Source organism: Boleophthalmus pectinirostris, unplaced genomic scaffold (assembly GCF_026225935.1).
Source record: "Boleophthalmus pectinirostris isolate CB_2022bp ecotype Guang Dong unplaced genomic scaffold, ASM2622593v1 HiC_scaffold_6, whole genome shotgun sequence".
Taxonomy (NCBI): Eukaryota; Metazoa; Chordata; class Actinopteri; order Gobiiformes; family Gobiidae; genus Boleophthalmus; species Boleophthalmus pectinirostris.
Genome location: NW_026571447.1, coordinates 19606205 through 19619176, shown reverse-complemented (window position 1 = coordinate 19619176; position 12972 = coordinate 19606205). Strand labels below are relative to the sequence as shown.

Sequence of the window (12972 nt, the reverse complement as noted above, 5' to 3'; positions counted from 1 at the left end):
TTATGTTACTCAACAAATCTTTTTTCACCTATGTTTTTTGTTTGTTTGTTTGTTTAGTTGTTTGTTCGGTTATTTTTTGCACTCTAAAATCTGATTCCTTTTTATGTCCCCTTGTCCCCAGAGAGGATAAGTAAGTATGATTCCAAAAGATGTGTGGTTTACTGTTGTTATTGTTTATTGTAATATGTACTAATTTCTGTATACACTAAAACACAGTGAGTGTTTGTATCTATACAGAAGTGCAGGGTATAATTTTGCGAATGAAATCTGTTATTGTATCTCTGTCATACAATAACAAATGTATGATTTGCATCTTATCACCAGCTTCAGATACTGTGCCCTCTCTTATAAAAAGAAAATTATTGTTCAAGTGGAGCTGGAGCCAAGATGTCATTACTCTGTTGTGTACTGTGGAACCAATTATTAACTAGGTGGTGTCCATGGAAATGCTATTGTGTTATGCAGTATGAGATTAAACCTATCTATCTTGCATTTATTCAATTACTTTTTTTTTTTTACTGTGAGTGTGGTCACCTCTCTTCAGATGTGACTTGTAATTTGGCCTTGTGGCATCCCATGCTTGTCTCAAACAAGATACTGATACATGGTTGTCTCATACTGCTATTCTGTGGAACTGGATTCTAGGCAAAGCAGTGACATTTCCATGGAGACAGGCAGGTCCAGAAATATTACATAGTGTACCTGCCTGTTTTCATAAAGCTGTTGTATTGCTTTTCAATTACAAGCATCTGCTCTTACTCATGTTTTGTATCTCATCTTTGCAGATCACCCACCAAGGTAAGCAATATTTAACAGTTATAAGCCTGTCACAATTACATATAATGCAGCCATTGATTTAGATACAGTTTAAGAGCCCACATTACATATTATTTTCTGACCTGTTATAATGTTATTTCCTCATAAACAACATACATGGAGTTGTGTTTTGTTTCATTCACACGTTTAACACACAAACACCTATTTAAGATTAGTTTTTCTCTCAAACTGAAAAAAATGACTCTGTTCCACCTCTGCTCTAAAACAGAGCATTTTGAGCTTTGGAGATGTAAACAAACTAACAATAAAGAGTTACTTAAACAATTAAACAAAGTAAAACATACAACTCTAGGTATGTTTTTGATGAGATAACAACATTATAACATGGCCAAAAGCTCACAATAGTGCAATATCATACCTTTAAAGATACTACTTTAAACTGCTTACTACAAAGTGTTCTGCATAAACAGCACAACTTATATCTTACATAATCAAATCACCAGGTCACCATGTTAATTAGGGCTTCTCTCTCCAGCAGGAAGCAACAGCCAACAACAGTGCCCCAGTAGCAGCCGCTGCACCAGCCAAGCCTGCTCCTCCCACTGCTGCCGGTGGGCCTCCAGCACGTCCTGGGCCACCTGCCAAACCCCCCCCTCCCGCCATCACCCCCACTGCTCCAGCCCCTGCCGCTAAAGCTAACAAGTAGGAATCTATCAACAATATCATATTAGTTTAAATGAGCTGCTTCATCATTACTTTGGAGATCAATGGAGACTGTCAGCAAGTTCAATATTGAGCTTCCTTCTCTGTTTGTTTAGTGCACTTGATGATGGTTTCTTGTTGGACCTGGACCCAATGTCCTCTTCATCAACAGGGGGCGCAGCAGCCTCCTCCCTAATAACCAACTGGGGAGGTAAGCTCTTGATACATAGAGGATTTGACTATACGTTGGTCATTTGAAATTAAATCTTCACATTATCATCAAGGGCTTATCAAATTTGATAAGCAAAATATTTTGGTTTATTTTTATTTAATTATTTATTTGCACTCTGTATTTTGAGATGAATTTGATCTAACTATCCAAATAATCCTTTTTGTTCTTTTTTGTGTTTTATCTCCTGTATAGATCTCTTGGCTGATCGTGAGTATCATTAGATATCAATTTAAGTATTGCAGATCATGCATTTAAGTATTGCATTCTCTTTCTTGGGTGTTTTTAGCACAAACTACTTCCACTATATCTGCTAAAAAGATGCAAACCTATATCACTATATTTCAGGGTGGCAGTCACACTCATCACTCTTATCTTTCTCCTCTCTTCTTTGGGTTGTGACTGGGCGTTGGTGCTTCGATTTGGTGCTTTGTAATGACCAGCCGCTGCAGAGCCGGTACCTGAGGCCAAAGTGGAGCCTGCTGCAGCAGCTGTTTCTGCTCCTGCTCCAGTCGCTATAGCGCCCCCTCCTGCTCCAGTCGCTATAGCACCCCCCCCTGCCCCGGTTGCTATAGCGCCTCCTGCTGCTGCCCCTGCTGCGGCTGTTCCGGTGCCCACCTCTCTGCCCGTCTCTGCTCCCACCACCACTGCCACAGACATCGACCTTTTCGGAGGTCAGTGTGGTTGGGTACACTGGCTACACAGCATGGCCCTCTGCCTGCTTTTAATAACGACTGCTAGTACAATTAGGATTTGGATTTTGAAATAGCATACTGTAACATACCTTGTCTATAGATGCAAAAAAACATGTCAACAATTTGAAAAGGTCAAATTCACACCATTTTGTTGGACAGATTGTCTTCTGCCTTCCTCCCTCTTTTAAAATGTGAATACAATGTTTTTCTTTTGCGATGAGCAAAAGACGTATCACATCCCAAATCCTATTAATAACATAGTGTCTATTGGTGGTTGCACAGTTATCATGTTTTGACCTCATTTATTTATTGTATTTCTGTGCACCCCTATAGACTGTATTGTAATTAATATTCCATCCAGATCAAGCGATATCTCTTATTCGCAGTTTTATTTGCACCCTAATAGTTTTTCCTCCATGGCTTACTAACAGATATGTCAAGAACATAACTGATCAAAATATCAACTTTGTCAGAAATCTGACCTTGACATGTCCTTTTGTCACAGAGTAGCACTGACTTGTGACAAGTGCCGCTGTTTGCCCTCACTGAATGCACCTCTATGCAGCCGGTTAAATCATCAAAGCGGTTTGATCCTTTAGATTTATGGGCTGCATATGTTTTGTATTCTCTGCTTTCTCCTGATGCTGACCTCTCATTTTTGTTTCTTCTCCGCTCCATCTGTTGGCTCATCTTTTGTTTGGTCCATGTGTCTGTCATTGTCCCGGGTGTTGCGTTTGCCGTTGTTGGTCTTTCCATCTGCAATAGATGCCTTTGCACCTTCTCCAGGAGACGGTCCGGCTGCCGTGGCTGCGGGCCCTGCTGCTGATGCGTTTGCTGGATCTGGTGGGTGGATTGATGGCTTTTTTGTGAAAGTGAATGTTGAGTGTCTGTTTGTGTTTGTGTACTAATGTAATGATTAAATACAAGCTGCTTCTGCTTTCTTAGAGGACAGTAGTACTAACATGCCCAACAGGGCCTACTGATTCACTCTCAATCCTGCTCTAAAGCCCCAGTCATAGACCTGCTGTCCCATCCACTCATCTCTCACTAAATGCTGCAGTAAAAAGCAAATCTCCTTTAGCGTATCCTATTAGAGTATCCATTTTACACTGCCCAAAGCCTGTAACATTGATTGTTTTTAACAAATATATGAACAAATACTGGTTTGATTTGCTTTTCTGCTGATGTAATAACAGTAATCAATGGAATACAGTACATTGATCCTGAGTCATTATCCAGATACCAACTTTCTAGCACTTGTCCCTGGAATGCCAGTGGTCCTATTATTCTTTTTTATTATTATACTTTTTTATACCAGGCTTTTCATTTCAGTTAAAATTATGTTTAATATACAGTATGTGATTTAAAAGGCAACAGTGCTCTTTAATAATATTTTTTTTAAAAGCAAGATGAAAAATTTTCATCTGTAGATCTCTCAACACAGAAATGCACACTTGGTAATGACAAGAGACAGGACACAGTGAACAAACAATTATGCAGGAAGTGGTTGTTGCATGTTTATGGAGTAATAAAGTTAGATTTCTGTGTTGGTCTTCCTGTTTGTGCGTAGCATTATCATAGCTTGTCCAGCCAATATAGTACTTCATATATTAGACTCTGCTTTTTACCGTGTTTTAACAACCCCTAACCACTCCCTCCATATCCACGACCTCCCTCCCCTTTCCTCTCCTAACACCTCCATAACTCCACTTCACTTCTGCTGCTGAAGACCCCTTCGCCACGACAGAGGGATCTACCAGCATGGCACCAGAGCTGGACCTTTTTGCCATGAGACCGACTGAATCGGACAGCGCCGCCTCTGCCCCAGCTACTCTCACTCCTCCTTCATCCAGTGAGGCTCCGACCATCGCTGCTCCCATTGCTGCCCCTGCTGCCCCTGCCCAATCCACAACCTCCACTACTACTATTACTACTACAACAACTGACAAAGCTACCACAGAGTCCACAGCCGCTCCCAGTATAGACCTTTTTGGTGGTAAAAAACTTTTGCTATGATTCTGCCTCTGCTTTGCCCTGCACTCTAATGATGATGATGAATTTTTGATGATATGTTGATTAACCTGCCTAGTCCCTACATTTCAGATTTACTTTTGTTTTCCATACTAACTTTCCTTCAGTTACACAGCACATGGCCATTTAAATAATCAAGCATTACATTGTCTACATTTTATAACTGGACTTATTTTTTTATATGTGCAGGACATACGGTGATGGTTTTCATAATTTAGATACTTTGATAATAACAATGCCAAAAATATGAATGTTATTACAAGGCTACTAACATCAGTCAGACATACAATATTTATACTTTCAATTTTCTGATAATTTTGTACCCAGAGATAACTATCCACTTCGTCCTAAAATTTGCAAACCATGTCAGTTAAAAGCATAACTTTAATCAGTGCTTCTATCAATATTGCAAAAATACAAACAAACATTTATTTAAATTGGTTTAATACACTTTTATACACTTAATATTAGTTCGAATTTTGGCCAATATGAAGAAATTAAATGTGCTTTTGCTGTTACACAAATAGCAGAGGTGTTGTTGTTTTGATTAGTAGCAGAATAAAAACTGAAATTATTCAGGGAAAAATGTTCTCTCTTCTCGAGTTTGAGACCAATAAACTAGACACATATTTGTCACTGTATGCTTGATTACAACTATAGCACTTCAAGTTAAAGGGAAATCTGCTGGTTTTGAATGAATACACCTACTGTTGTTACAGTCTGTGGCGACACATTCAGAATTAATTGGAATCAGAACCATTTAATGGATTACTTTATGCACAGTAATTTTTTTCAGCCACAATTCCCCTTTAACTTTTGCACTCTGATTGCATTGCACTGACAGAATACACTAGTACTAATTTGCTGTGCTCTCCCCTCATTTCTTCTACTCAACTCATCTTTTTTGCACTGAACTCTGAATGTCCATCTGTATCCTTGTCCATAGATATGTTTGATTCAATGCCTGAGCAAAGCCCTACCACAGAATCCAAAGCTGCTACCACTCCTAGTGTAGACCTTTTTGGTGCAGGTACAAGTGTTTGCATATCCATTTATTTTCTGTTTGGGACCTCTCTATACCTTCTTCGGGTTTTCACGTTGACTATTTCCATGTGTCTTCTGTTTTTGAATCCTCGTCTTGGTTTGTCCCCATAGTGGTATGAGCACTCTGCATGTGACCCACTTGTCTGGTGCTAAATGGTGATTGTGGCTATGCTTCTTACCCACACCCACTGCCATTTCCGTTAAGCTAACACTTTTCTTTGCTATGGGGCTTTTTTCTTCTTTCTCATAAACTGCTTTTGGCTTGGTCACTTAGACCTCCCTGCTGTTTCACGCGGGCCCTCTCCTTTGCCCGAACCTGTACCGGCTGGAGACATCGTTACTGGTAAGTTGTGCTATTTTACTGCATCACTGTTCCCTCTGTTTACTTTATGAAGAGTGCAGCCAGCCTTATTAACTTTATGCATGGAACTGGTGTTTGTTAACATCAGTGATATACTTCTAAATGGTGCACCCCTCAAGGATGAGGACATACAGTTATGATGCAGTTCAAATAGTGCTTGCTTACTCATCTCTCTGCATGCTTCCTCGCCTTTTAAAAGAACACTAGAACAGATATTGGTTTGAAACTGCGCTTCTAATCATTCTTAGTTTGTTGGTAATTTTTTTCATTTCATTTCTTCTTTTTAGACACGTTTTCAGCATCAACGCCCTCATCGACACCAGCTTCAGCCCCTGCTGCAGCCCCTGCTGCAGCTGCCCCAGCTGAAGCCACTGCCCCAAAGGCAACTACTCCCCCCAAAACAGAGCCTGCCCCCGTCATTGACCTACTCGGTATGTACTGCAACACCAAATCACGAAAACACACAACACAAGCATAAATGCATGTTTGCGCCTTTAGAAGAGGATAATAAATATGATTTACATTGGCAGGATGTTAACTTGGACTGTAAAACATATTTCAACTTGATCCACTTTGATCATAATAAATTCAATGTTGGATCAATTTCCATTGAAATGCAATTGCTGATCTTCGGTTTATTCTGAAAATCCTCATTTAGAGACTTGTGCATGCTGATCTGTAGCTAACTATAAATCATTTAGAAATTTTGTCATATTAATTTTCTGCAGTAAAGTCCTTTGGATAATAAACTACTTCGTAGTTAATTAAATCCTTGTTTGTTCTTGGGATTATTTATACATATAGACAATTCACATATACTGACTACTAACTACATCTTTCTTCCCTCCATGATGCATTATTGATCACTACAGACACCTTTGGCAGCCCAGTAGATGAGACCAAAACATCTGCTCCTGGTGGAACTGGTGAAGACCTATTAGGAGGTATGTACTATATGTGCATGAAATCTGAAACTTGCGGGCAGAATTATGACATGTGCCAAATGCTTTGTGCTGATTAAGACATTATGTAGTCAGTAATAATGGAGACACATTTGTGAGATTAATACTGACACAGAGTAGGCATGACAGTTCACATTTCATTACTCAGCTATTCTTAAGTGGCTTTGCACAAATTATAAAGATGGATAAAATGTCCAACCCCAAACCGTGATGCCATACCTTTATTGCTTTAGCAGCAGCAGTAGCAACAACTAGCTTAATGCTTTAATCTAGCCAGCTACCCACGTACCCCCACATCTTGAGGATGTTGCAATATATACTTTTTGTGTTATGATTATTGTGAGAGGAAACAGCAATTGACAGCAAATGACTTTCACATATTGAAATTCTGAATTCTGAATTTACTTTCATTAACATTGTCTAATAAATTACTATTCCTCTATTATGTGACTAGTCAAACTAACAAAACTGACAAAAAATTACTTCACATTTGGGTTTACTTTTTGTGGATTAATTAAAATGATTTAATAATTGAATTATTTAATTTATTTACTATATCTATTCATCTCTAGACTTAGATTGTAGTGCTCTAGTCTTTTGTTTCACTATTTACCCTAACTGCCCTTTGCCCTTGTAGGTCTGATGTCCCCCACCCTGGCTCCTACAACAGTCCCTCCCTTGGCCCCAGCTCCAGCTCTGGCCCCTGCACCAGTTCAGAATGACCTCCTGGAGTCTGGTTTTGATGGTCTGGACTCTCTCTCTCTCTCTCCCACTCCTCCTGTCCCTGCAACCATCTCGGCTGTGCCCCTCATTCCAGGTGCTACAGCCACAGAACCAGCAGCAGCAACAACAGCGCCATCTGGTGGATTTGATCCATCAAGTAAGTTCCACTTGTTTTAGTAATCAGCTGTCACTGTTGTATTGAATGTATTAAGCTGATGTCTTTATGTTAGCATAAGTTCACTGCTTGATTTGTATATTTTCAATCAGCTACAGCTGTTTGTCACTGGGAGCCCACTTGCGCATGAAAGACACTCTCGGCTGCAGTCACTGTCCTCGTTAAAAATCTCTAATGCAATTTGCTGACTGATTAACTCTTTGCTGTTAATGCTTCTTCTTCTCTCTCTCTCTCTCTCTCTCTCTCTCTCTCTCTCTCTCTCTCTCTCTCTCTCTCTCTCTCTCTCTCTCTCTCTCTCTCTCTCTCTCTCTCTCTCTCTGTGTTTCTCTTTCTCTCTTCTCTCTCTCTCTCTCTCTCTCTCTCTCTTACCTTGCACCAAATGTGCCTTCTTCACCTTCTCACTTGGCCACTGACTTCAACTGATCGCTCACTGTTTCTAACTTTCTATCTTCTGCTATACACTCCTTTATCCCAATTTCTATCCCTGCTGGGTCATTGCTTGCTTCTTCTAATATGTATTTGGTGAGTTCAGTCCCTCAGTGTGTTGCGATGCTTGCCCCTTCATGCTTAATTATGGTCTAATTTTGCATGCTCTGTCTCTTGCAGTAATGTTGTTTACTTTTGTATGCCTACTTTTTTTAAGTGTTTGACAGGTTTTGTGATTTGTGCAATCAAGGCTACAGTGTAATTTACTGCAATAATCAAAGAACACAAATGTTATTTGTATCTGGAAAACACGCTCCATACTTGGACCTTGATGCCACAGTTTATTGTTTAAGTAAAAGATGTGACTTTAATGTAAGGCTGGGTAATTACAATACATTGTTTAATCTTTCAGTCCACAAAAATGAAATAAGTCAAAGGTTATGTTAAAAAACTCCTCCCACTTAATGCCCAAATTGATGGCATGTGCTTCAGTGATCATGATCTTCTGTTAAGGGACCATTAAAAAATTCACATTATCAGCGTACTCCTCAATTCTTGCATAAGATTCACCCTCAATACTCACCTTTTTGTGTAAAATGTAAAAACATTGTGGGGACTTATTACCATTGTATCTGGCAGTGTCCGTTGTTACTTTAGGTTTTGGATTAATGTTGCTTTGGAGCTCCGCTCCATTTTTCATCGAGCTGTCCCTGTGGAGCCTGTTTTATTTCTTTTTGGCCTGTCGAAGAGGCTGCCTGTGTTACCCGGGCAGATGATGTTACTACGTAAACTTTTACACCTGGCAAAAAGGTGCATCCTGCTTCAGTGGATACAGGCAAAACCTCCATCTGTTACACAATGGTACAGAGAGACTTTTAAAATTTTCCCAATGGAACGCCTCAGTGCGCTGTTAAAAGGCAATTCAAACACTTACTATAAAATATGGCAACCCTTTCTGGACCACCTATTGTATTATTCTGTTTTGTTAAAAAGACAATAAATTATTGTTCAAAAATAATAATAATTCAGATTATAAGTAATTTCCCAGCCCTATATTAACCTTCCAGTGTTATACTGTTTAGGTTAAGTAATACTTCCTATTGGACACTGACAGGTCTTTGCATGAAGCTCTCCTCTGTCACAGCTGGATTGTGCCCCTCTTGTTCAGTCAGCTCTCACTTTTACATTAGATTACAGATTAGAGATTTTGACGATTGTAATCCGTCTGTTGTCTTTGTCCCGCCTCAAGTGTTTGGTGGATTAGGCGACTTGCTGATGCCTGCTGTCACACCACAGAGCACAGGAGGCAGCACCACGGGCAGTACAGCGGGCAGTGTGGGCACTCCTGCCTCTGCTCCCATGACTGCCACCCCTCCCCTCACTAAAACTATCTCAGAGGACCTGGACTCATCACTCGCCAATCTGGTGGGAGGTGAGGCACAGAATCTTGGATACCTGTTAGGGTTTTTGTTTGTTTGTTTGTTTATTCTTTGTTTGTTTTTTACAGTAGAACAAAATTATAGGTTTTATATGGTTTATTCTCTTCTCTTTCAGATCTTGGAGTCAAGAAAAAGTAAGGGCGCAGAATGTTCAAATATCTGTCCTGCTGGTAAAATGGCTAATGTCTAATTCTAATATTAAAGTTATGCAATTTATGTTTCTACATCAAAAACATACCTGGGGTTTTGTTTTATTCACATGTCTTTCACACACAAACCCTGCATATTGAGGCTGATTTCTTCTCTCAAATAGAAAACACTCCACCTTGTGATGAAAGTGCTTCACTGTTTTTTTAAACTCCAGACACTTAATCATTTTGATAATTTCAGCCCTAGAATTGCCTGTCTCTATTGAACTAAACATAGAAAGCAGCTGTTGACATGAAAATTACAACTACATGACATCGCAAGGTGAAACGGAGCATTTGAGCTTTGGAGATTAGATAGACTAATAAAGGACTACTCAAAAATTTGTGAATGAAAGAAAACACCAGTTATGTTTTTTGATGAGGTAACAATATTATAACATGGCTTAAAGCTCACAAGAATCCATTTGGTGCAATGTAGGACTTTTAATGTTGGCTGCATTTTCACTTTGTTTTAAGTTTAGTGCCGTCTGTGACATAATTATTGTTTGTTTTTAGAGTCATGTTTCTTACAGTGTATCATATTTCCTAGGGATCCTTTTGGTGAGAAAAAGCTGACAGGAGGTGCTAACTGGACTCCCCAAGTAGCTCCACCCACCTGGACAGCCCCAGGCGCCCCACTGGTAAGACTCTAAGTATTATTATTATTATTATTATTATGATATTATGGTATGTCCATTTCTCAAAACTTTCCATTCTGTCCATTTAGGCTCCTACAGCAGCTCCAGGAGCCCCAGGAACAGTGCCCCCGGGTGGACCCATGGTGCCTCCTATGCAGCCAGGATTTGGACTGGTGAGCTTGATTTAAACTGTAGCTACCCCAAATGTAGAGAGAATTTGATCAGCATAATTATTATTATTGTTCCAGCCACCCGCAGGAGCCCCCGGAGCTCCAATGATGCAGCCAATGATAGGGCAGCCTTTAATGGGACAGCCCATGATGGGGCAGCCCATGATGAGACCCCCCTTTGCTGGAGCACCCGGAGCGGCTCCACCTGGAGCACCGGTAGGACAGAAAACTTTTAGTGGTAATCTTATTCCAGTTAGGGCTAGTGTTTTGCTTATCTCTCTGGAATGTCCTATTTCAGCTCTCCCCAGGACTTGCAAGTCAAAGTCCCAAGAAACCCAAGGACCCTCTGGCAGAACTCGATCTCAAGGACTTCTTATAACCTCCTGGTAGGACTCATCTTCTTTAGTTTTACAGTGACTATCACCACAACTTGATCTAGTTAATTTTGAGTTCACAATTATATATTGTAAAATGTATAAAGTACTTATTAGTTCACAACCTTATTACATATGGTTGTCAATAATAATAACATGGTCATGTGTTGTGTCCATGTTTCTTGCCCAGGACCCTCTCTCATCCACCTGGTGTCTGTGAACATCTCAGGACTCCAGTCACTGCTCCTCTGTCCCTCTGTCCACCTCGGTAACTCTGCTCCACCATCCTCTCTCCTGTGTGATGTCGTAGCACAAACTGTGAAAGTGAACCATAGCAGATATCTATGAAAATATATTAGTGAGAAAAAAACATGTGTGTGCTCTTGTAGATGTTACTAATCTTTTGTCAAATCCACAAACTTTGGAGGAAAAAGTTTTAAAAAAAAGTTGAGAGAAAGTGAAGGCGAATCTGTATGTGTTTAAAGTTATTTCTAGTGCTGAGTTGAATGATGGATGTGCTTTGGTGTCTCATGCTCCACCCATAACTGTATCTGCTCAAAGAGGCAGGCTTTTTCATTGTCTCCCCACTCTGATTGGATAAGAGTGGTTAGATTTTGGTCATGTGATGTTTACAGAGCGGTCCTCATTGATGTATATAGATTTCCTGATTTGAGGATTATTATGTCTTTACTCTGTATGTCTGTTGAAGAGAATTAAATAATTGTGAATCTGAAGAAAATGTAAGAAATTGTGTAATCTATTTCCCGTCTGCTAAATTATTGATATAGTGAATAAATGACATCTATGGGCTTCTTAATTATTCAAGACCAGCAATTTCTGTTGTGTTTATTTAAAGTCGTGGCTTATTTTTGATTGTTTTGTCTTTTATGTATTATTTTATTCTGTTGTTTTGTACAGTAGTCCTCAGTCAGCTGCAGATTTGTGATTTTGCAATTTGGGACGATATCTCCCAATAATAAAATAATAAAAAATCTACTGACATTTTAAGACAATATAAGTTGACACTGATCATGTTTGCTTGTGATTTCAATACAATACAACTCAAATGTCCCTATAATGTTCAAGGCAGTGTCTTATGCCCAACACAGCTGGACAATAATAAGTTATTTTTCTTTAATAAAAATGCCTTTTAGTCCAGAATTATGAGAATGCAAATAAATCTGAAATATGTGTGGACAATGCAAAGAATTAACAAAGAAATGGTGCCTGATAATGTGTGTAGTACATACAGCAGACAACTCAACCAGTAATACACTTAATAATATTGTGTACTTTTGTTCCTGTTGAATCTCAGTGGCCCATGTTGTTAAGGTGGACTGGCTTTGGCCAGTGACATCACAGTCTTTGTGTTACCAAAAGTATGTTCAGTGCTTGGTTGTGAGAATCTGATGTTACTTGGAGAAAGTTGTGGGAAATTATACACATTTTACAAATACTAAAACTGTATTTTTCTTCAGTTGTAAAGTTATTTTCATTACAATGGCCCAAACCCTAGTGCATGTAAGCCCTATGAGATGCAATAAATTTCATGACAAACCAAAAGGTTTTGAATACCAGTGTTTTTCATTCCTACTAACCTGGCCCACAACAGATTGTTTTGTGTAGGAGAATTAATCTTGCTGAGCCAGGTTATTGTCCTACTGCACACCAGAAAATATAACAATCATAAAAGCATTGAAAGTGTCATTTTAACCTGATGAATGCCAACTTGCTCCATAAGCACATATGTACAGTATACATCCAAGTAGTACTCATGGCCTTCAAGAATTTTAGATTCATAACATCCAACCAATGAAGTTTAAGTGGAAAACACCATGCATTATGCTCCCCATATAAGTACTGTGAACTACAAAATAGGTAAATGGATGTAATTCCATCTTGCTAAGATAAGATAGTTATGAAAGTTTAAGACAATACTACCTAATTTGATCTAATTTCAGAATATCAGAACTTCAAAATGGATCCTGTATCTACACCTTTTAAAATAATATGATTTGTAATGCAAACCAACAATACA

The 12972-nt window shown here is 39.2% G+C and overlaps 1 protein-coding gene across 1 annotated transcript; it reads left to right on the top strand.

The window, feature by feature from the left end:
* The first annotated feature begins 604 nt into the window (after positions 1 to 604).
* snap91a (synaptosome associated protein 91a) lies at positions 605 to 12477 on the top strand. The gene is made up of 18 exons (XM_055163866.1): positions 605 to 645; positions 786 to 798; positions 1316 to 1479; positions 1596 to 1690; positions 1904 to 1918; positions 3190 to 3246; positions 4133 to 4399; positions 5381 to 5464; positions 6127 to 6270; positions 6712 to 6783; positions 7439 to 7681; positions 9375 to 9557; positions 9680 to 9698; positions 10303 to 10393; positions 10480 to 10563; positions 10639 to 10776; positions 10859 to 10946; positions 11125 to 12477. The coding sequence occupies exons 1-17, from the start codon at positions 605 to 607 to the stop codon at positions 10937 to 10939; spliced, it is 1791 nt and encodes a 596-aa protein (XP_055019841.1). The 3' UTR covers positions 10940 to 10946; positions 11125 to 12477.
* Positions 12478 to 12972: the final 495 nt, after the last annotated feature.

Excerpts from the sequence above, each read along its gene's own strand:
- snap91a (XM_055163866.1), top strand. The coding sequence starts at position 605 with ATGGTTGTCTCATACTGCTATTCTGTGGAACTGGATTCTAG. Across the intron at positions 6,271-6,711 it reads CCCCGTCATTGACCTACTCG|ACACCTTTGGCAGCCCAGTA; the intron begins GTATGTACTGCA and ends TGATCACTACAG. Across the intron at positions 6,784-7,438 it reads TGGTGAAGACCTATTAGGAG|GTCTGATGTCCCCCACCCTG; the intron begins GTATGTACTATA and ends TTGCCCTTGTAG.